The sequence below is a fragment of the Monodelphis domestica genome, chromosome 7 (assembly GCF_027887165.1).
Source record: "Monodelphis domestica isolate mMonDom1 chromosome 7, mMonDom1.pri, whole genome shotgun sequence".
NCBI classification, from domain to species: Eukaryota; Metazoa; Chordata; class Mammalia; order Didelphimorphia; family Didelphidae; genus Monodelphis; species Monodelphis domestica.
The window spans coordinates 157,928,288-157,953,521 of record NC_077233.1 but is presented as its reverse complement, the minus strand read 5'-3'; the positions used below and the strand labels follow the sequence as shown (position 1 = coordinate 157,953,521).

Below are 25,234 nucleotides of genomic sequence, written 5' to 3'. Positions count from 1 at the left end.
GTTAAAATGAGCAATGGATTAAAGGATAACTGAGCATTTTCTATTTTGTCTGTGGAGTTCCAATGGGTTCAAATTAGTTTTAACATGTCCTTTATTGGTCCCCATGATAGTAAAATCTTTTAAACTATGGTATGCACAATATTAAAGTCAACATTAACCTCTATTCTTGTTGAATTAGAGCTACGTTCTCAGACACAATCACCAGCGTTAGGGTTTCATTGAATACAGCATAAACAGAACAAATTGCCACTCTGTATGACCAGAAGAGTTTCCTTTTTCCCATTCACTGACTGCAAATTCATTCTCTCCCTCAGTGTTTGGACAACCATTTCCACTTTGCATCCCATATGTGCTTATGGAATTCCCTTAAACTCCACACACTCTGTTTTTGCAGATGTCTCCTCTGGGCATCTTACGTAAGAAATGTGGCTTTTCCTGTGTGGCTCCATCTTTTACTAAGCTGCTCTTGATTGTGTAGGAAAGAATTGTTTCTTTTGTTGTAAAAGTAATGATTCCCAACAGTGACTTTATAGTATTGCTTTTATATTAATGAATGGTATAAACGTCTCAAAAATTATAAAAAAGAAAATAAATACACTCATTTTGAATATTTAATCTTCATCAAATGATACTTTTTAGTATTAGACCATGGGGCATGTGTGTGTGTGTGTATATATTTGTGTGGTATATCACTCCTCCATTAAGAATTCCTATGATAGTCTACTCTCTCTTTCAATTTTAGGACTGTATGTTTCATAGAAACATGGCTACTGACCTGAAGATTTTTACAGAGAAGTACGGCTTTGATGTACTCATCCTTTTGGCCAGTTACTTATCGGATGAACAACAGACAAGACGACAGATAGCTGTATATTCAGAGAATGTGGAGCTGTGCAATCAAGTGAGCAACTCACCCAAATAGTTTTATTGCTTTCACCATGTAAACTGGATTAGAGGCCCAAGTACTTGTGTTCAAATTCTGCCTCTGCTACTTATTACCTATGTGATCTTGGGAAAACTGTATTCCCTCTCTCCAGTTCCCTCACCTATAAAATGAGGGGTTACTAGATGATCTCTAAGATATGTTCTAGCTCTAAATTAATGATCTATAGAATACTAGGATAAATTATTCATGTGGAAGGTCAGCTTTTAAGAATTTAAGTAGCAAAAGCTAATTCTAGAATAGATTTCAGAATATGTCAGGCTAAAAACAAGTCTTTGAACATGTCATCATAAACCCTAAATACCAATTCCCTCAGAGAGCCTCCTCCCCCAAATAAGGGCCAATTGGAAATGATTATGATTTTCCCAGGCTTCCCCATATGGAATTTGCCATAGGAAGAAGAAACCAGATTCTCTCCTTTACTCCAATGTTACTTGCTGGCTGAACTGTTAGTCAACCTAAAGATATCCAGTGATTATTTTAAATTGTTATATTACAATTTCCCACATCCTAATAATAAAATGTGGTCATGTTGAATGGCTCTAGAGTGGTCCTCTTTCTTTCCTCCCATTCCCAGAGGTCTGAAGTTACAATTACCACACTACTGTTCTGTTTATATTAGATTGTCAGCAAATGCCTCCAAATACTCAGGATATTACTTAGTGTTTTCCTTACCATTTTATAACCATCCTTATAATTTCCATACCAAAATACCCTTCTGTGGTCACCACTTGTGATAACCAATATGTGTTATTTTCCACTTTAGAAAGAGTTATTCTTGAAGGCATGAACTACCTTTGCTCTTGTTTTTGTGTCCCAGTATTTAGTACAGATGTTGGCAAATAGTAAATGTTTAATAAGTGCTTTTTTATTCATTCATTGTATATAACTCAAGCTTAGAAGGAGGAGTATATGGCATATAGGGGTAAAATATGACATCTAAAACTCGTGTTTCCAAATAGGACAATGTCTTTCCAAATACCTCAGAGTGGTTCATTGAAGATATAACAATCCTTTCCCAAGGAAATCCTTCTACCCCAATGGTTTTATTTTTGTTTTCTGTAGCCATTTGGAGGCAGATGAGCTGTGTTTCCCTGAAATAAAGGCTCTGGTTTTTAAATTATTTTGTTTTATATATTCTCTTGATCCCAAGTAGGTAAGAGATTTGGATAGGAGTTCTCTTCAAAGATGCCTGAGGTGAATGGTCATGTTCATTTGAAATGTTGTGCTTTCCTGACAGATTTGCTGTGAACTGGAAGAATGTCAGAATCCTTGTCTGGAGCTGGAGCCCTTTGATTGTGGCTGTGATGAGATCCTTGTATATCAGCAAGAGGATCCTTTGATAACTTCTGATCAGATGGTTCTCCTGGTTAAGGAAGTCATTAACAGGAGATGTTCAGAAATGGTCTCCAATAGCCGGACATCCTCCACTGAAGCTGTGGCTGGAAGTGCACCACTTTCTCAGGGATCTTCTGGCATCATGGAGTTATATGGTTCTGATGTAGAACCACAACCCAGTTCTGTGAATTTCATAGAAAACCCTCAGGACCTCAATGGCTCCATCCCAGCTCAGGTGGATGTCAATGTAGACCTTGTGAGTCCTGATAGTGGGTTGGCAACTATTCGGAGCAGCCGGTCTTCCAAGGAGAGCTCAGTTTTCTTAAGTGACGACAGTCCAATTGGTGAAGGTGCTGGACCTCATCATAGCCTCCTCCCAGGATTTGATTCCTATAGTCCCATCCCAGAAGGGGCAATAGCTGAGGAACATAAACCACAGTCTGGAGAGGATGGTGAACATTTTGATCTTTTCAACTTTGACCCAGCACCCAATGTTTCTGTGCAATCCCAGTCATCTTCCCATTCGGCTGACTATTCCCCAGCAGATGACTTCTTTCCCAACAGTGATTCATCAGAAGGACAGCCACCCACAGTGCCAAAAGGACTTGATGAGATGAATCTATTAGGGAGTGACATGTCTAATTATTCAGCAGGTTTACTGATGACAGTAGCTGAAAAAGATAACCTTCTGGAATTTGATGGGGAATTTGCCCAGAGGCAGGAAAGCCCTGGGGACCTCTCAGAAAGAACTTTGAGTTTTACCGATTTTGTGGGAGATGACTCTCCTCCCTCTGAGAGACTAAAAAATGTTGGGACAAGAGTCCCACCAACCCCAATGAATAGCTTTGTGGAAAGCTCTCCCCTGACAGAGGACCCAACCTTGCTCTTCCCAGAAGACATGCTGCAAAAAATAAATGACTTAGATCATACAGGATCTGCTCAAACCCGTATGAGGTGCAGCAGCTGGTGGGGTGGTTTAGAAATTGACTCTAAAAATCCTGCCCTGCTGAATGCTGATGCATGGAGTTCCAGTGAACAGGAGTCTGTCTTCCAGAGCCCTGAATCCTGGAAAGATCATAAAGCAAGCCCCATTGATAGGAGAGCTTCAGATTCTGTATATCAGCAAAAGCAGCCAAGACATGGGGAATACTCAAAGCTGGGTCCTTGGGAGACCCAACTTGAACAACACACCATGGATAACACTGACACTCACCAACAAAGTGAAGACAATCCAGAACACCAGAAACTGCCTCCTGAGACATCACATGCTTCCCCTCAGGGGACATGCCACTTGATAAAAGACTTTGCTGCTGTGTGGGAGCCCAGCCCACCTTCTGTAATGGAAAGAGATCCATGGCAAAATCCTGCAGATGATGGTGATAGACTGGTGGATTCAGAGCCCTTCCCTGCCTGGACTAAATTTAATAAAGAAGACAACACCAATTCTCTGAAAAAGGCCTGGAATGTACCTCAGTTGGACCAAAATATGCCTCCCCAAAGGGATCACGATGAGTGGGCTATGGAAAAGAGAGAATTTCCTTTTTCTGCAGAAGTTCCATTGGAGAGTTCACCAAAAACTCCAAATAATCAAGTGACTTCAGAAGTTTGGGATGAGAGTAAGGGTGACACCAACAATGTCCACATTGAGTCTAAGAATCCCAGTCTTGATTCTGAAATAATTTGGAATAATTCTAAGCTGCTTAGGGAAAATCAGGATGGGTTCAGTGGTTCTGACATCAGGGGAAAATCATTTGAAAAGGTAAACACCTGGAACTTGTATGAAACAAATGATAAGGAAGGAGCTCCAGCTCCCTGGGAAGATTCCTTTTTATCATATAGGTGCTCAGATTTTAGCACATCCAATGTAGGAGAAGATTTGGTTGCTTCAGAATTAGATACCAACTACTCTACATCAGATTCCTATATATCACCTACCTTTGTAGGGGAGGAAAAAGAAATTGAGGACAAAACTTTTTATCATGATATTAACATAGCTGCTGAAGAGACCTCACTGAATAAGTCAAATGATGCTGAAAAACTTCCTCAGCCAATGGAGCTGCCATCTTACAGAAATCGAATTAGTTCAGGCCCTGAGACCCTAGAGATGTGGACAACACATACACCAAATGATGGCCAGATTGTGACAGTCAGTTCAGAAACAAATGTCCCTTCAAATCTGCAGAAAGATTTTCACAGCCTAGAATATCCAGATACTAAGAATTTCTTGACTGAGAATGATGCTGGGGAAAGCAGCCAATCTAGTTATGATGATCCTAGAGTGATGCAGATGTATAACGAAACAAACCGGCAACTGACCCTCATGCATAGTGGCACAGATCCCCGGCAGGCCGCTCCTGAGAATGTTGACTTGTGGAATAGAGTCATCCTTGAGGACACACAGTCTACAGCAACTATTTCAGATCTGGATAATGACTTAGACTGGGATGACTGTAGTGGAGGAATGGAGACTTCCAGAGAAGGGCAAGCTCAAGGATACATACATGAGAGTGTAGAACCAGAAACTCGATTTTTAGTGAAACAGCTAGAACCATGGAGTGTTGAGAGTCAGGAGGATAATCAGGTAGGATGGGAGCACCATATGCCCTACAATGCCTCTGAGAAAAGAAAAGATGCCACCTTCAATGAATTCAACTCATTAGATGAGAAAAGTGGACAACAAATCTTTACCAATATTTGGGATACAGTCATGAAAGATGACAGCATGTCATCTTTAATGCTGCCTGACTCATCACCCATTGTAGATTCAGATGAAAACAAATCACCTTGGGAGACTCTGAGCTCATCAGAAAAAGTTAAAGACAGCAACATCTCAGATAAGCTAGAAATCTTAGAAAATGAGCAGAAAGGTGCATTTACACCTGTCACTCCTCTGGCTGATTCTGTCAACCAGGAAATACAAAAAAGTCCTTCAGTGGACAATGCAGAATTTTTTGCAACAAGGCCTGAGAGCAAAAAACATCTTGAGCATTCAGATATTTTAAAGGATCAGAGTTATAAACAGAGTGAAGAAGAAAATAATATACAAGAAAATATCAATAAGGAATATTTAATTGAAGAAGATATAAGAAGTTCTGAGGTAGAGAGTACATCAGGAAGTTCAGGAAGAGAGGAATGTGACCAAGAAGAACTGTTTTCTCCTGTTGCATTTGAAAATCAAGGGACTCATGATGACTCTGTTAAAAGTAGCTCTCCTTCAGTTGCATCTAGTCCTCACATCAATGAATTCCCAGAGGAACTGGTAGAATTCCAGGACAATACCACTAACCAAGGGACTAGTGGTGCTCAAGCAAAAGGTTCCACAAATAAACTGAAGACAAATAATGCCTGTGAGAAACATTTCATGAATCAGGAAAACCCAGTTGACACAGCTAATATTTTATCAATTCAGAATGAATCTGTAAAAGATCATGGATTATCTGAAATGAACCTTGAGGAAAATGAAACATATAAAATTTGGGGACTGGAGGCTATATCCACAGAGAATGTAGACAAGGTGCCTCTTAAAAGTCCTCAGAGTCCTGATATTTGGAATGCATGCATAAGTGGAGATTCTCAATCCAATGGAACAAGTCTTGAATTAAATGAAGACCATGAAATGAAAAATATTAGACATCATCTTGCTATAGAAGATTTTCAAACAGGAAATGGTGAGGATGATATTATGTCCAGTGAGTATACACATTCAAGTGCATCAAGCCCTGATCTAAGTGATCCATCTGCTGCTATGTCCAGCTTTGGTGATATGAAGACTGTGGACTATCAGAGAAAGAATCAAGATGACTGGAGTGTCAAGAATAATGAAAACTCTGAACTTGCTTCCATTGGTGCCCAGCCAGAAATGGTGCCCCAAATGGGAGACTTACAGGGGGAAATGATGGATGAACTTCAAAAGGTTATAGAACACAAAGTTCCTAAAAGTTTAGATATCTGGAATACCCAAGTGGATAATGATGACTCCCTTTCTTCTTTATCAACCCCAGATGGAGGCAATACTTCTCAAAATTCAGGGTCTCAGGAAAGAAGTTCAGAAGGTAATCAATACCCAAAAAATGAGCATGAAATTCCTGAAACAGCACTCAATAATGATATTAAGTCCATTATAACAAGCTCAGGGACTAATAGCAGCCCTCATGGTGAAGATAAACTGGAGAAAGAAGTTCATTTGATGCCTTCCCAAGCAGATTTGCAGAAGGATTCTAGGATATGGAATATATTTAATCAAAAAAATGTATGTTTGACCATAGCTGACCATGAAAGTCAGAACTTTTCTGAAGATAGAGATTCCTGGAAAACAACCAAAGGAGAGAGTCAAGGAAGCCCATTCTATGAAGACCAAAGCAGTCCTGATCATTGGAATTTCTCACCTTTGAATAAAACTGAGGAACAGGCATCTGAATTTAGTGAGGAGGCAAAATGTTCTCCAGAGACACTGAAGATTGAAGATGTAACACCAGAGGCATCATTACAAATGTCTCCCAAAAATGAGTCAGAAGTAAAGCGTAAGTCCAAAGAAGAAACTCTTGGATTTTCAGCTGAGGGAGAAGAGTGGTGGAATACTTGGCCCCAGAAAAAGAGTCCTAAGGAAATGAAACACTCTGATTCACATGGTATTTTGAAAGAGACCTCTTTTGTAGGCCAGAAGGTAGATCCATGGAATGTACTCATTCAGGGTGATTTTGAATCCAAGGAATTACATCATGTTGATCCTTTCACAGATGAAAACCAGTCACCCTTTCAATGTAATAATGAGAAAATTGATGAACCACTTTGGAACATCCAACCAACACAAATAGCCTCAGATAATATACAGATGGAACAGTCTGATGAATTTGACTCAAGTCAAGAAGAAAGGGATTTCAAAGAACAACTATTCATATCAGCTCCTGCTGAGTCTGTGCCTAAAAGCCATGCCCAAGAACCATGTCAAGACAGTGTTTTTCCTGCTCTGGATCAGCCAGACTCAGAACTTCCTCATGCAAATGATTCTATTACTATCAGCCCTTCCTCTCAAATGACAATAGAGTCTAACCCTGAATGGAATAGTTCTCTACCTGCTGAGGTCTCTCAAGGTACATTTGTCCCAGATATTTTGCATGAAAATTTCCAGGAAGGTAGGCAAATTATCTCAGCTATGCCTGATCTCTGGACTGCTACTGAACAGCCCTTTGCTCTGAAAGCTGATGGTGAAAATCCAGATATATTGAGTCACTGTGACCAAGACAGCAACTCTCAGTCTTCTACCAGTCCTGATGTGTGTCATGAATATGAAATGAAGGAAGAGGCTGGGCAGCATCTTGCCCAAGCTTCAGCCAGCCCTAGAGGGGAAGCTAGTGAGTTTTATCTCACTGAATTAGAGGGAAATGAAGAAGCCAATATGGTTGCTGGACAGAAACCTGCCACTCACGATGTGGGAATGCATTCTGAAAAACAATTTTCCTTCCATCCAAATAATGAACAAGTAAATGTTGACAAATTAGATCTTTCATTCTCTCCCAGAACTTCCTCTGAGCTTTCTGAACTGACTAACAGTGGTAACGATGGTGCAAACATAGGAGAATTCAAAGGTGAAACAACCCTAGAAATAGCATCAGTTTTGAGACCATTGGGAATGGAGAGTTTTACTGTTGAAAACATGGGCTCCTCTGCTACCATGATTCCCCAGACACCAGCTACTATAGAGGTGAACAGCTCTTGTGTAGCCGGTGATATCTTTCCTGAAAGTAAACAAGATACAAGTGCCCTGATTAACACTGAAAAACCTTTAACTGATGAAGAGCCAGAAGCCAATACTGGGACTCTAACAGCCACAGGCCCTTTTTATGATAGAAATGAGGCTATTGTAGGACACAGTTTCAATGGTGTGATGAACACTTCCAATGGGACAATGAGGGGCATGGAAGAATCACCATCAGAAGAGTATCACCCTGAAAATTCTACAGGAAGACCAACTCTCTCTCCCTCAACAGCCACTTGGGGAGATTTTGAAGAGAGTGCAGTGGTTACCAATTTTGATGAAGGAGCAATAAAAGAACCTGAACACTTCCAATATGGTGGTGAACCTCTCCTGGAGGAGCCTTCCACCAAACATCCACTCATGCCATATACACCTCCCTTTGATTTGACATTTCTCACGGAGGCACCCCAAAGCTCCACAAAGGAGAGGGAAGTGCTCTCAGATGAGGAACAATCTTCTGATAGTGAAATGGAAGAACTAATGTTCCCCACATTGCCGTCCAGAAAAGATACCACGAGCCACTCAGAGGAAAGAGACGGTAAGGCCAGGCACCAGTTGCTTGAATTATATATAGAGGAAGATCCCGAGCCAGCATCCTTGCCATTAGAATCTGGTTCCAATCTTGGGTCAGCTCGTAATTCTGATTCACCAGCAGGTGGAGACATGAGGCCACCTAATGGTAAGACATGTTGCCTTAACTAACAAAACATGGCTTTCCTGGAATGATTTAAGAGACTGCATGTATGAGATTCATTTCCCCCTGTAAGTTTGCAAAAGCTTGGAGATGAGAAATGAGTATCATATGTAGGAAAGAGAGGAATGATTTAACAGGAACAGAGAATGCCATGGGGACTAACTAAGTTTGAAATGCATGTTGGACAAAGTCCTCAAAGTCTAAACTTTAGGCAGTCTTGTCAAATTAGTCGTCTCTGTAATTTAAATTGCTTGCAATGCTTTCCCCCAATAACATACTGTAGAAAGTAACAGAATCAGTCATTGTGAAAACTTTTAAAGGGTTTTAGAAAATGGTTTTCATTTTGAAGTATAAAAGAGAGCTATATCATGCATCTCACCAAGATGTCTTTGCCCTTTCCCCTACTCCCTTCTCTCTTTATTCACCCATAGGTGATATCCCAAATCCGTTAGATTTTGGAGTGGAATTTGTTTCTAGCAAGGATCATGAGCCAAGAACAGGAAAGACGGGAGACACACGTATGGAGATGAATGAGGACCAGAGTGCACTACAGATGGATTATATTCTTGTTGACCATGAAGAAAACTTCCCTGAGAGGAAGGTTCCCCTTGAACCAAAGGAAAGCAAATCTGAATTACAAGAAGTCAATGTGGAGTCAGAACAAATGGAGGTTCCAGGAGAGCTTTTAGCAGCCGCTCAGGAGATATTCCAGGCCACTGCAATAAATGAAAGGAAAGGCCAGTCTGCCATGGGACCTTTAGTAGAGAATGTTTCTTACACTGTGCCTCCAAAGCTGGAAGATGAAAGGACATCTCTAGAAAGCCCTAGACAAAGCCCCGGATGGATGGTCTTGGGCCCCAGTGAGGTTTACAGTGCATCACCTGAACAGAGTTCCAGCCAGCCAGAAACAGGGAACTTGGGGTCGGGACATTCAATCATGGCTGAAGATCAGAAGCTGAGAGAAGCTGAACAAATTGAGGTCTGTGCAGAGACAAAGAAAAAGAATCCTTATGAATCTTTGAGACAGGAGAAATCTGCAAGGAAAAATAAGGATAAGGGCACAAACGAGACGGATTCAGGGGCTCTTTTGCTAAAAGTGGTTGCCCATGAAAATGAATGGGAAATGCTGTCACCCCAGCTTTCTGAAGGTAGCATTGCCCCAGAAAAGGAAATGGAGGAGGAAACAGAGTTTCTTGACTTTGAACCAAGAGAACGGAGCCCAAGAAGGTAAGAGAAAAAAATCTATATCCTCTTCTCCCACTCTACCTTCTCACTCATCAGAAACTTATCTTTCACATTTTAACAACCTGAGGATGTACTGATTTTTCCAAAGGTCTATTAGCCTTCAAATTATAGGTAAGTGAACTTCAGTTATTTGTTTTGCAAAATTTTAAAATTATTCTTAGTAAGAAAATGTGTGGTTATTTAAAAAAGAAGCAGTAATAACCATAATACTTGTTTGCTAATACTTAAGAGTGAATAAAGTATTAATTAATGACATGTTTAATTAACTTAATTGTTAATAATGCTTGTTTAATATTCATCATTAATAACAGCTAGAAATTATATAGTATCAACTACTATGTGCCAGGCACTTTGTAAATATTACTTAATTTGATCCTCACAACAACTTTGGGAGGTAGGCGACGTTATTATTCTGATTTTACAGATGAGGAAACTGTGACAAACAGAAGTTATGTGACTTCTGCAACTTACTAAGTATCTGGGGCCAGATTTCAACTTGAGATTCCTAACTCCAGGTCCAGTGGCTCTGTCTACTGCCTTGCCAACAAGTAATGCCAGAGGAACTGTATTTCCATTTCTATAGTTATTAGGCGCAAAGGAAGGAGTGCCCTAGAAACAGTATTCCTGGATTTCAGCAAGGCTTCCAACCTGGTATTTCTTGATCTATTTGGAGACAAGATGGAGAGACATAAAACTGGACAATAAGGCAGCTGGGTGATTTTGGAATTAACTGACTAAAGTTAAAGGATGATTTTTGGATTCAAGTCAAATAGGAAGGAGGTTCCTACTGGTGTGTTTTGGGGATACATCCTTGGCTTTGTTCTCATCAACATTTCTCTCAATGAATTGCATAAACTCATAGCAAATGGATTTTTTCATGCTTATAGAGGAAGCTAGGTGGCCTGGTAGATAAAAACACTGACTTTGGAGTCAGATGCTACCTCAGATACTTAGTAGAGTCATCTAACCCCTCTCAGGCTCAATTCCACTATAAAATAGTGAAAAAATGGGAGCAGCTGGGTGGCTCAGTGGATGGAGAGCCAGGTCTAGAGATGGGAGGTCCTAGGTTTAAATTCTGGCTTCATACACGTCCTAGCTGTGTAATCCTATGCAAGTCAAGAATCAATACTCAGTATTGATTCTAAGATGAAAGGTAAAGGTTTTAATAAATAATTAAATGTAATAAATATTTATAAATGAAATTAAATAAATACATATAATTAAGACTTAGAAATAAATATAATAAAAACTTATAAATAAATTAAATAATATAAATTTTAAAAAATATTTAAAATAAAATAGAGAAAATAATTGCACCTGCCTCACAGAGGCATGGTAAATTACAAAATACTATATGAAAACTTTACAAAATTTAAAGTACAATTTACATTAGCTATTATTATTCTTGAATTTATAGATGACTTGCAGGTTTGGTCATATAATTCTGCCTCAATTTCCTCATTTATAAAATGAGCTGGAGAATAAAATGGCAAATCACTCCAGTATCTTTGCCAAGTGTGAGATTTAAAATGGTTAAGCCCTTAAACTGTAGTGATTAAAATATTTGAAGATATAAATTGTGATAGATATAAGAGAGGGTGAGTAAATTTGACCACAGAAATATGTTTCACTACAGTGTCTTGGGTTTAAAAATCAAATATAAGGTGGTCGCCAGGGAAATATTCCCAATTATTCAAATACCCAAGTCAATTGGGTTTTATAGAGATTTTAATTAACACTACAATGAGTAATCAAAGAAAGAGAGAGAGAGTAAGAAAGGAATAAGTATGAAGGGCCTCAAGCCAATATGGCCTAGGCCTGAGTCTTAAAAGAGAAATCAGTCAGTTTTTTAACACTCACCACAAGGTCTGACTAAATAAGGAGACTAGTGACACCAGGCCAGCATCCTTCCTCAAAGAGTCTTCCAGCCAGAGATTGTTTCAAAGGGCCTCTCTCAAGGGCCCCCAGAGCTCCTACCCCAGAGGGACAGAGTCCCTCAGAGGAGCTCCTCAAGGAACTCTCCTTCAGAATGAGAGTCAGAAATCAAGCTCCCTGAATGAGATCCAAGCTCTTATTTTTAAGGGCAAAATTTCCTCTGTCACCTCCCCTAAGTCCTTACATCTACCAATCACTGTAGATGTTTCTAAAGGACCGCCCATTTTGAATTCACAGCTGAGTAGTTTTAATCTCTTTAGTAAGTCAGAAAAAATGCTACTGTGTTGACAAATTTCATTAAGAAAAAACCTCTGAATAAGTTATCACCCTTTTAGGTTTAAGTAGTTTACAAGTTGCCCCACCTATATGGGTACTTAGCATCCCATTGTATAAATTCCAAAACAGTCATGACTCAAAGAACCTCCTGTCCTTTCCATAAGCATGGGTCAAAGCACTTTCATTGTTCTCAAGGAGCTCTCTGTCCTAAAGCAGTCCTAAGTAGGGTGGAGTAGGGATATTCCCAAGGCAAGGAGCCCTCACATTCAAGTAGAATTCTCACTATCTGCTAGGGAATTTTTTAAGTAGAAGATTCCCCAATGGGGAAATTTCCAACATTCATAAGTCTGAGAAATTTTAAGGTTTACACAAGAGAACTGGGAATGGTGTCATGAAGAGCTGGGCATACCTGAAATGACTGAACACACTCTCAAATTTATAGGTGACATGAAGTTGAGAGTGATAGGATTTAAAATTATTTCAATAGGTTAGAATAATTGGTTGACTTTTTAAGGTGAGATTTAATAGGATTTTTATGCTACTCCTTAGGCATGTTAACTCAAGACATGCTTACTAAATCTCCATTCATACTGATACATATGCTCAGAAATGTGCACTAACCTGTGGTTTGAACAGACAAACCCATTCATCCCCTCTATATCCTCCTAATAACTAAACTCATTACTCTCAAATCTGCTCACTGAAACACTTTTACTACCTCAGGGTCATTTAGCCCATGGACAGTGACTTCAGGGGGGAAGTCTCTAGTTCTGAGAGAATAGAAAGCCAGTCCCTAAGCAGCACATTTGACTGGGTCCTCAGTTACCAATTTCCCAACAGCCTGAGGGTTGTCCCAAAGTAGTCTAGGCAAAACTTGCCCATTCTTCTTACTATAAAATTCTGTGATGGACATGTGTGGTTTAAAACTCCTTATATTTTTGTCTAGGAAATCACATATATTCAAGTATTTCTCAGGAAACTTGTCTGATTAATCTAAATGTCAAATTTTATTTTTTTTAATCTCTGGAAATTTTTATTTAGTTAATTTATAATAGCTTTCCATGGTTACAAGATTCATGTTCTTTCCCTCTGCTCCCCCCAATCCCCTCCCATAGCTGACGCACAGTTCCACTGGCTTCTACAAGTGTCTAAATGTTGAATTTTTAAAAAGGAATAGGAGCATTCTTCTTTTCCAGCCAAATCCTCTCTCTCAGAGCTTAAATCATTCCTTGGTGTTAATGTACCACCCTAAGTGCCTAACTAAAAAGTGTGGAGAATACTCCCAATAGATTTAAAATGTGGAATGAGCAAATTCCTCTCCTGGGAGGGAGAGCATTCTTTCCTCATTTGGGAGGGACCTGGCTTAACAACTGAGGGGAAGAAAAGTCCAAATGTTCACATACTGAAGCTCAGGAATCTGCCTTAATGAGGTAAGAGTACAGCCCTTACACACTCACCAACATGTTAGTGTCTTCCCAGATCCAAGCATTTTCTTTATTATCCCAATCTTTTTTGCCTCATGTCTAGTTATTCTGTTCCATGGAGACGCTCCATCTCTCTCTTACTTCAGAGGTAGCAGCAGATGGAGCCCAGCAGTCTTGCTGGCAGGGTGACACCCTCTTTCTTGGAAACAAGGCAGTTTTTAGTTGAATGGGCAATTGTTTAAGCTCCTGTTCACATGGGTACATGCTACTGAAATCCAACAGATGACACCAGTAAAAATGGCATGACACTTTAGTTGTTAATTCATTTTTTTCTTTTGTTTAAAAGTGTCCATACCCAGATATTGCCATTAGGAAACTTTAAGAGAAGAATGGAACAAAACTCTTATGTCAGACAGAAAAGCACTGAAGTGCATGCTTAATCAGCTCAACACACATTTACCAAGTTCCTTCAGAGTGAAGAATTGTTCTAGATGGTGGAGGATATTAAAATTTATAAGACAGGATTCCTGCCCTCAAGGAGCTTACCATCTGATTCAAGAAAGAGAAGGGATACACAGGGTCATCTATGATTGAGTACCCCAAAAATGGTACAGATAATAAGTGCTTGAGGAATTAAAAAGGAGGAAGATTACAATGAACCAAAGTACTCAGAAAGGCTTTACAAAGGAGATGGGATTGAATGGTTTCCGGAAAGATGGCTAGCATTTGGAATGGCAGAGAAGACAGAGACTTCTGAACAAGGATACAATATGAGCAAGGGCATATGGAAAGATAAGTAATTCGTATGACATATGTAATCATATGCAACAAAACCTGAGAATCCAAAATTCAAAATCAGATCTTCCAAAAAAATATTTTGGAAAGCAATAGTCCAGATTTTCCCAATTTCTCTCTTAGAAGACATTTCCTCTCCTCTTTTATATCACCCTTCTCTCAGTTGTAATCTGTTGTTCCAATGGAACATCTATTACTATAAAAATCTGAAAGTTTCCAACCCCATCCTCAACATACATGGTAGACCTCAGCACATGCAAATAAGAAGAGACATAGAGACAGAGTCAGAGAAAGGTAAAAGCCTTTGATTTTCCCACTAGATCATATAAAAAGTAAAAATAATTGATCACTTCATTATTTCTTGAAATGAGAGATGTTTATTTAAAAAAAAAAGAACAAACCACCATTAAAAAAGGAAAATGAGGATGAAGTGGGCTAGGTGTTATGTTACTTAAAAGTTTTTAAATTATCATTTGAATGATAAAAAGTATGAAAACACACATATTAGGGTCCTTGGCACTGAGAGGATAGAACAGACAAGGACCAGAGGATTCAAATGAAAGCACTAAGCTCAAAACACAGGTAGTAAGAAAATGTTTTGTTTTTCTTCTTGCTGAATTGTATGGTAAGAGAGAAAGAATTATCCTGTGACTTCATAAAGCTCCTATTCTGTGATCTTTTGGAAAAATGTCCATTGTAAAGTATTTAGAATTAAGTTGACCCTTACATTTTTTATCCCTTTCTGTATCCTATTTCATGATTAAGTAAGGCAAAAAAAATTTTGTTTAATGACCTTGAAGCTCAATGAATTTTACTGCTGGTATGTTACCAGCATTCAACCAGAGAAAGATGTTATTCTAGACCTTCCTGTCTACCCAGATCTTTGTACATTCTTTCTTTTTACATTAATCATTCTTGGCTTATTTTCACATATGTCAGGTCCTACAAAAAGTCCTTTTCTTTTCTGTGAGTGACACATATAATGTGCCATTAGCTCCTCCTGCATTTTTCATGAGGCCCTCTAAATTTCAAGCTTATCACTCCTCAGAACTTGTAGAGACAGTCATTTATGGTCATGTTTCAAGATACATTATGCTGATGCTCTCTACTCTGGGGATTGCATAGATCCATATACAGTATTCTTTTCTACTTCTTCTTTACTTAAAAGATGGGAAGCTGTGGAGGAAAATGATCCCATATGAACATTCAATCTAATTTTTAAAATGCATTTTCCATTCAATTCAACTTATACAAATACAAGCAAAAATACAGTCCCTACATTTGAGTAACTTGTATTCTAATAGGAGACAACAATAAAAGGATGCTGAAAAGAGATGGGGAAAAGGTATCTAGAAGAAGTTATGGCAGAGAAAAAAGTCCAGAGACTCAGGAGCAGAGACTAGCAGAATGGAATGAATATGGCTGGCCTGGACTCTTTCCTTAAAATGGAGCTTTGGGGAGGAACTGATCAATTAGAAGGGACCACAGGGCAATGCAGTGATCCTGAACAACCTGGAGGGAGCTATGAGAAAGAACACTATCCACATTCAGAGGAAAAACTGTGGGAGTAGAAACACAGAAGAAAAACAACTCCTTAATCACATGGGTTGAGGGGGGGGGGTATGATTGGGGATGTAGGCACTAAAGGAACATCCCAGTGCAAACATCAACAGCATAGAAATAGGTTCTGATCAAGGACACATGTAATACCCAGTGGAATTGAGCATCGGCAACAAGAAGGGTAGGGGGAGGGGAGGGAGAAATAGAATATAATTTTTGTAACCAAAGAATAATGTTTGAAATTGACCAAATAAAATAAAAAAAAGAAGGGGCCACAGGAGTAGAATGATCTAGAGTTAGAAGACCACATAGAGGAACTGTATATGCACAGACAAAACCACTAATATAGATAGATAGATAAAAGAATGAAAGTCCTTAAGTATTTACTTTGGATTTTTTCTGAGTATTCAGGAATGTAGTAGGGGGACATCTTTGATGAAGTCTTGAGTGATGTTTTACATCAGGCTACAACTTTACAATCATATTTTTGACTATGAGGTAGAGAGAATAAAAAGGCCAGAGAATCATGGATCTGAAGTTAAAAGAAATCTAGGTTAAAAAGTATAGATGGATTGTAGTTTGCACATTGGAGAGGGTGTACTCTTCCCTGAAGGGAACACTCATCTGTGGAAATGAAACAATAAAATAAAGCAGCCTTGGAGAGCTGCATGCAAAAGGTGAAGCAAGTCAATTACCATGTACAAGAAACTTGTTTCTATCATATTCTTTTATGTTTAAGCTTCAAACTAAGGGCATTTTTTCCCTAGAACATATAATTGGCAAGATGAATTGTGTTGTTTATATAGCATCATTTCTAGAAAAGGAAGAGGTAGGAATTGAATGGATCTTTCAGTTGGCCAGGATTCCATTGGATGGATCAATTGAAGAAGAGTGGAAAATTAATTTGCCAAGCTCACTTTAGGCAAGTATTCTATGACATAGTAACATATACCATTAGTTGACTATGGTATTTTTGAGTGCTCATTTGGGAGCTTCATAGGGCTGCCACTTTAGTTCAGCACCTCACCTAGTCACCTCCTAAAACTGTTCTCTTTCAGAAGCATAGGCTATCCCCTCGGTACTCTATGGCTAAAAAATGATACCTTCCTGACATCTTTGAACAAAACAATTAGATGAGATAACAAGATTATTAAATAGAGAGGCATGATGGAATAATGAATAGAGAGCCAGCCTTGGACTCTAGAAGAGCACACATCCTGGAGTGTGAATCCTGGACAAGTCACTTACCCTCTCTGTCCTCTACATTGGAGAGATATCAGTCTGCATTGGTAGAGGACATTTCCTCAACTTAAATGAAATTTGTTTAGCAGTCCCACAAGTATTTCAAATCTTCTTTACCTTTGAGGAGAGTACAAAAGAGGTGATGGGTTATAGTTTTATCTTTTAAGTATTTGTTAATATCTGTTTTTTGGTCTTTTGTGTTTATGGCATTTCTCTAGTGATGAAGAAAATAAATAATTATCCTATTCCTAATATCTACTGCTTTGTACCTTAAATGAATCCTGTTCATCTATTATAGAGATAATCTAGACATGAGCCATATCTAAACTTAGTTTAGAAGGTTTTCCCCAGATTCTGGGGTGGAGACATGTTAAATTTATCACATAAATAACACACACACACACACATACACCTCTCTTTGGTTTCAGGATCTCCTTAGGACTCAATTGAGTCAAGAGCTTCCTACCTTCCCTTGGTGAAGAGGTCATCTCTCTTTCCCCCAGGCCACATGTGACACTAAGAACCCATGATTCTATCTTTGTAAGTGACCCAACATTGATTTTCTAATGCCAGGCATTTTCAGTATTCCATTAGACACTGCCTTTATATAGGTAATAAATTAATTTTGGTTGCTTGTCTCAAAATTTTTGTAAGACTTTAATGAATGAATATGTGACTTTATCAGTGTTGGCATTCTTTCCATTAATGAAGACCCCAAGCCATCGTTGCCTTCTCATCATCTTTTCCCAACTATTCCCATTTATGTAATGTGGAAGTAAACCAAATTTACTAGAGGCCTTCCATTTCATCTTTTCACATCTCATGGGTATCAGTGAAGAACTCATCTGCCTTCTTTCCTGATCTTATATCTCTTGGATGATATAATTTATATAATACTTCTAACCAATTCCAGATTTGGAAATTAGAGGCCACAACACTTCATTTATTATGAATAGCCATTTCTAATATATTATGATAGTCTCAGGAAAAAATCAAACAATATAATTTAAGTTAGAAATGTAGAATGTCTTTTGGGATGTGATCTTGGCTTAAGTTTGTAATCTTTGAATCCTTTTTTTCAAGTTTATTTTTTAAACTTATTCTAGTGTAAAATAAATGTAAAATACTGCAATTTCAGGAAATGATTATATCTCCAGCCAAAAGATATTGTTGGAGAATTAAAAAAATAACAATAAAATGAAAAAATTCTTTAAATTACTACTAATAAGAAAAAGTAAAAGTAAAACAACTCAGAGATTTTATTTCATTCACATCCAGCAAAGTATGAACATGGCAAAAGTTGAGAGTTGTCAATATTGGAAAGGCTAGAGAAAAAAGGCATACTAATGCATTATTGGTGGAGTGGTGAATTGGTACAAATGTTGTACAAAGCAATTTGGAATTACTTTAAAATATAATAAAAATATCCATACCCTTTAACCTCGAGATTGCATTTATAGATATGAACCCCAGAGAGATCAACAACAAAAATAAAAGCCCTCTGTACACCAAAATATTTCTAATAGAACTATTTGTAGTAGTAAAGAACCAGAAACATAGTAAATGCCCACTGAATTCTGTTTTCATTTTGTCCTCTGGATCTAAGAGATCTGGGCAGTTTTCTTGAGATATGGTATCTCTATCTATCTATCTATCTATCTATCTATCTATCTATCTATCTGTCTGTCTGTCTGTCTGTCTGTATGTATGTATGTCTGTCTGTCCATCAATCTCTCTCCATATATATCGATGTATAAATATATTATCTCTCTCTTTGGGCAGTGAAGGCATGGAGTTCAGCACCTCTCTCTCAAAGACATTGGGTTTGACTATCAGTGTGGCTTGTGTCAGCTTTTTGGCATCTTGGCATCTTGGCTTAGTCAGGTGAGACATCTTCTCTGAGCTCTCTCAGAGTTTAGGCTGATTCCTTTTTTTTTTTCCTTTACCTTTCCTAAAATGCGATCCTCCCTCATCTTGGAGAAGGCCTCATGGCTGAGTTCTCTGAACTCCCCTTGGCTCATGCTAGGCTGGAGAAATCTTATACCCTTTTCCCTCTCTCTTCTTCTTAATTCCTTCCCTCTATATTAATTAAACCACCATAAAATTCCCAAACTGACTTGAGTTTTTTATTGGAATTTAGAAATTAAATCCCTGGTGACCAACTAAATTTATATTCAGTTTAAAAAAACCCCATAATTTACCCTTTAAAGGTCATCATTTTTCAGGTAGTCCAATTGTTCTTAAATGATCTCTCCCTGACCTGTTTCCAGCTCAGATTCTTTCTTTTTTTCTTTTTCTTTTTCTCAGTAAATACCTTAAATTTTCTTCTGATTTTTTAACCTTTTAATCTTATTTTAATATTTATGGAGCCAGTGTTTTCTGTTTAACCTAATTCATTTTCAAGGAGTTCAATTCTTGGATAGAGTCTACCATTATCTATTTTAAGTTGTTAATTTTCCTTGCCATTCTTTCCTCTCTAGTTGGTATTTCCTTTAACAGTACATATTGTATCTCTTGTTTTATTTGATATTATATGTGGCCCAGACATTGGTTTCTCTGAAACTCTACTTGGACTTCTGAAGTTATTTTCTTCTTTTGGTTTAGCATTTGGGCTTCTCTCAGTCCATAGTACTGCTTCATTTTATCTCTCCTTTCTTCTCTTTTTCATATGTCAAGACTTGGTTTCTGGACTGGAGCTCTGTGTTTAGGTCAAACAGTGCTCCATCTTACACTCTTGGTAGAACTTGCTTGATCCTGGATAGAGTGGCTAAACCTCAGCCTGCCTTCTATACTGGGTTTCTGGTCAGTCTTCTGGTAGTTAGACTTAGATTTTGGGTTGTCTCCTTCTCTATGTTCGTTGTTGACCCTAATAGACCACAATGATATGTTACAGAGTGGACTAGTTGCAGACTACTGCAAAATCCAGGGTATTTTACTTCCTTGGTGCCATTCTAGCTATTTCTCCTACTGTGGATCTGACTTCAGCTTGGGTACTGGCTACCTATATGCTGGGCTAGGCATTGATCTGGACTTTTTTTCATGCTGTTGTTTAGTCTGGGCTGCCCAAGGTTGGGAATGGGCTGCCCTGGAGATGTGCTAGGTCTTTCTCCTGTAGGAGCTTGGGCTGCTCTGGGTGTTGAGTCTGACCCTTATCCCTTGCTGTAGATCCTGACTACTTTTGTGCTTTGATTTCTACTACTCTGACTTTTTCTGCCCAGACCTTCTGGAGGATTCTAGTGGTCTTTCCCCAAGTCCTGGCAAGGATAAAGGAGTTCATAGCTGTTTCTGTTTAGTTTTCTTTATCATTCTTCTTTCCAATGCATTGAGTTTTCCTGGAATGTTTGTGGGAGATGTGGACTCCTCTAGGTCCTAAATTGCTGCCATCTTCCCACAATAAATGGAAAATAAAGATAACAGAACCAGGAAAACAACTCACACAATTACTACTAAAATGTAAGCAGAAAGAACAACACCCAAAGAATTAAAATAGAACATTGTAAATTTCTAAAAACTGAGCTTTGCTCTGAAGAAAAGATATGACAAAATTTCTCCATATTTCTTTGTAGAAATAGAGAACTGTATATGTGAATTAGCATAATGTCAGACTTTTTTTTGGATATATTAATTAGTTTCACAGAACTTTGAAAAAATGCTTCCTCTTTAATTTTTTTTTCTTTTAGTAAGGAAGAAATCGCTCTATCATGGGTTGGGGGTGAAAGAAATATATAGAAATAGAAAAGAAAAATATCAATAAATATATTTAAATAAAACAGATACAGCTAAACAAAACTATTTTTGATTGTTTAAAGTAGATTTTTATTCCTTAAATTCTAATTGCTATATTATTTCAAATAACATTCATTTCCCAAATATAGCTCTCTTCCCTCTCTCCTCCATAGAGCCATCCCTTTTAAGAAAATTTTAAAAAGAAATAAAGAAAATGGGAAATGATAATTCAATAAAACTACTGAACATATTACTTGAGTCTAATAGCAAATTCAGTGTTTCAAGCTTTACTTTACTTTCAAGCTTTACTTCTTCAAAGAAGCTTTGAAGTGCAGTCTCAAATGTTTTCCTCAGGGTCAAGCTTGGTTATTATCATTACACAATGTTCAGTTTTGAGAGGTTTGTTTTTTGTTCTTTTCATTTAAATTGTTACAACCATTATTTGTATTGTTTGGTTCTGCTTACTTTTCATTAGTTCATATGTCTTCTCATAATTCTTGTATTCTCATATTCATTAGCACAATAATAATCCATCACATTCATATACCACAATTTGTTTTGCATTCTCCAATCAAAGGGTATCTGCTGTTTCCTACTTTTTTGCAACTACAAAACATAGTGCTACAAATGTTTTAGTATACATAGAACTTTCTCCATCTTATCTTTGACCTTATTGCATTTATGTCTAAAAGTGTGATCTCTGGCTAAAAGTGTATAAATATTTGTCATTTTCTTATCATAATTACACATTACTTTCCAGAAGGTTATAACAATTTATAGCTCCACCAACACTATATTAGTTTTTGTCTTTTAACACAACATTGGCTATTCCCATCTTTTGTCATCTTACTTAATTTGCTGAATATAAGATAAAGCTTCAGAGTTGTTTTGATGTACATTTATTGTTGAAAATGTAAAATTCCTTCTTTGAAAGTTGTTCCTTTCCTTTGATCAAAGTATCTGATCTAGTTCTCTTGTAATTTTTTTGATGTTATCATTAATGTTCTTCTCATATATCCATTTTGATTTTGTGTTATATTATATAAGATAACCATCTAATGCTAATTTATGTTAAACTGCCTTCTAATTTTCCCATTTGTTATTGTCAAAGAGGATGTAATTCCCAACATAATTTATATTTTGAGATTTATTAAATACTATACTGTTGGTTTATGTTTCTTTCTTATCTTAGCCATTCCCATTATCTGGTTTTCTATTTTTCAGTCAAGGTTGGATAGTTTTTGTGATAATGCTATATAGTATAATTTCAAATCTGCAAATGCTCTTCTCTCTTTGCTCCATTTAAAATTTTTTTACTTGATATTCTATAATGTATTCCTCCAAATGGACTTTTTAATTATTTCATCAAGCACTAAGAAATATTTTTGGTAATTTGATATAATTCTCAACCTTTAAGTTAATTTAAGAATTATCATTATCTTTGTTATGTCAATCTGAATATCTCTCCATATAGTCACTTTTAATTCATTCAAACAATATTATAATTGTATCTTCTCCCCTCTCTTCCTCATCTCACATGATCTAGATGCCTTCTTTTATTATGAAGATGTGGCCAAACTCCCTGTCATGGCAAACTCCTCTATCTTCATAAGTGATCCTATTTCATTCTTTCTTAGCTTCCTTTCCTAGATCTTTGTCTAGGTTACATCTAACTTACCGGGGGAGGGGTATCCTCAAGGTTATCTCCTGGACCTTCTCCTTTCTCCTTTCATACTATTTCACTTGGTGAGCTCATCAGTCCCCATGGATTCAATTATTATCTCTATCCCAATGATGCTCATATCTACTTTTTCAGCCCTAATCTCTTGCCTAACTTCCAGCCTTGAATCTCAACTGTCTATGTGCAAGAGGCCTGAAGAGAGAGAGGACTTGAAAGCCAAGAATGCAAGAAACAAACTGGGGACCAGATCTGCAAAATCAAGGAGAAGGTTCCAAATGGAATGTTCCCAAGAAGAGGCGGCAGTTGAGCTGACCAGGAGAAACTGAGAAACCTCTGCTCTCTCTGGGGTTGACTGACCAGAAGACTTTTGCTCTCTGGGTTTTTTTTTCTGCCCCAAGCTGAAGGACCCTTGATGGGGGGACTTCTGAAATTAGGCTGAGAGACCTTGGTGGCTTTGTGGAGAAGAAAAGAAGAATAACAGTAGTCCTCCATCTCTCTGACTGTCCCTCTGTCACAGTTGTGACTGGACTGATTTCCCAAACACTCAAATTCTCCTTATAGTTTAGGGAAACCCTCATTCCTCTTTCCTCAGTTCTCTATACTTTTGTTTCCCAATAAACCCCTTACCCGAGAAAGAAAACAAGAGTATCTTCATAGTCCACTGGGGAAGGGGGAGGGGCAAAGCCACAAGCTTCAAGAAGAAACTGGGAGGGAGAGGCTGGAGGAAGGGAGGAGGGTGAGGGAATGTGTGGGATCTGGGAGTGAAGGGAGGTGGAGTTTAGGAAATATATTGATCTACTAGTCATCAGTAGTCATCTATTACACTATTAGATATATAGAACTGGATGTCTCATAGTCATCTTAATCTTAACATTCCAAAATGTCAAATTCCCTTCCCCCTAAACTTTGTTAAGGGTAAAAATTAGGGTTGTTGACTGAATATATTATTTTAGTGGTCGCCAGGGATTTAAATTCAATCCCAATAAAATACTCAAGTCAGTTTGGAATTTTTATGGTGGTTTAATTACAATAGTAGGAAGAAAGAAGAGAGAGAGTAAAGGGTATAAAATTTCTCTGGCTTAGCCTAAGCCAAGTGAAGTTCAGAGGCCTTAGCCACAAGGCCTCCTCAGAAGATTAAATATAGCTTGGCTTCCAGCCAGGAGACCTCGGAGATGAGGGGCTTCCTTGGAGGATAGTTCTTTAGGAGGTCAAGGAAAGGAGGAATCAGCAGCTACTCACCAAAGTCGCTCAGGGAAGATGCCTCACCTAAACCACGCTACAGAGCAAAAACCAGCAAGCATGCCAAGAATGCTGCCACAAGCTCCCAATGCTGAACTGGGAGAGCCCAACCTCTCCGAGAGAGCCCAACATCTCAGAGCGAGTAAGAGAGGGGGCAAAAAGGGAATAAAAACTGCTCTGGCAGGAAGTCACAGGAAGTGACGCGAAATATAAAGGCAGTTCTTTACATCACTTCCTGTGTCTCACATGTGCCAATGGTGGCTTAAGCTTGACTTAGGACAGCCCAGGGGGTCAGTCAGTTGTTTCTGATATGTTGGTCATATGCCATCCTCCTCACAATTAATCCTTAAGTGGGGGTGTACATATTCCTGGTTGCTAGAATTCTAAAGTCTAAGCAGGGTGGAGTAAATCTAAGATTCACAACCCTACCCTTTTGCAAACTTCCCTGTTACTGTTTCCTATATACAAAAGTCTTGAGTATGCCTCAGCACATTGACTCTTAGATACTTTGTGACTTTTGAAATTATTTTTAATAGGACTTCCCATTATTTATTCTTTGCTTTTTTTCATTGCTATATAGAAATTCTGTTGATCCTTATACACGTGTAATTTTAATTTACTCAGCATTGGAACTGTATGACATTGATGATAGTAAAATGAAATTTTGGGGGTTAATAATCATTATTAGAATTTTAGATAAGGTAAATATGATAGATATAGTATGTCTAGATTTTGGCAAAGTACTTATCAAAATCTCTCATGACATCATTGTGGAGAAGTCTTTTTACTTCCAGCTTTATTAGGAAAGAAATGAAGAAAGGAGCAGGAAAATAGAGCCAATTAAGAAAAGAAGGAAACTATATTCCTGACTTAGAGGAGTTAGACTACAAAGTTGAATTTTGGAAGGAGAAATTTGGAAGAAATTAAAGGAAATTGGATGGAGAATAATCTGTAGGTCCAGATACTGCCCCAAATTCTTCTTCGAGTTGAATGAGGAGTAGGACTTAGTAGGATTGTTAAGGAAGATCTAAAACAATTAAAGATGATCAAGGCGAATTAGGGAATAAAAACTTAAGGTAGCCTTAGAAAGTAAAAGAAGGAATAGGTATGATGAGGCAACTTGTTAAGAATAAATAACAATTAGAACAAAATATAAATATATTGTAAAATATTTTTAAAAGAACAATTAGAAGGTAAAGCAAATTAATATTATGGATATTTAGGTGAGAAATAATTTGGTAAGTGAAATAGATAGGAGGTTGGTGCAAGATGAAAGTAATGTAGGATATGGTTCTGGTGGTGTTGATACTAAGGAAAGATAGTAGAATAGACTGATCAAATTATTAAGAAATGAGGGTCAGCTAAAAGAGTTTTAAATAAG

The 25,234-nt window shown here is 37.8% G+C and overlaps 1 protein-coding gene across 14 annotated transcripts in view; it reads left to right on the top strand.

The window, feature by feature from the left end:
- The window catches only part of PRUNE2 (prune homolog 2 with BCH domain), a 329,922-nt gene that overhangs the window by 224,277 nt on the left and 80,411 nt on the right, over positions 1–25,234 (top strand). For 10 of the 14 annotated variants that reach the window (XM_056805921.1, XM_056805917.1, XM_056805914.1 and 7 more), the window contains exons 7-9: positions 743–901; positions 2,184–8,715; positions 9,162–9,957. In XM_056805921.1, coding sequence (XP_056661899.1) covers positions 743–901; positions 2,184–8,715; positions 9,162–9,957 — 7,487 coding nt within the window. The remainder of the gene's footprint in view (positions 1–742; positions 902–2,183; positions 8,716–9,161; positions 9,958–25,234) is intronic. The other 4 variants (XM_056805927.1, XM_056805925.1, XM_056805924.1 and 1 more) reach the window with 1 other exon arrangement.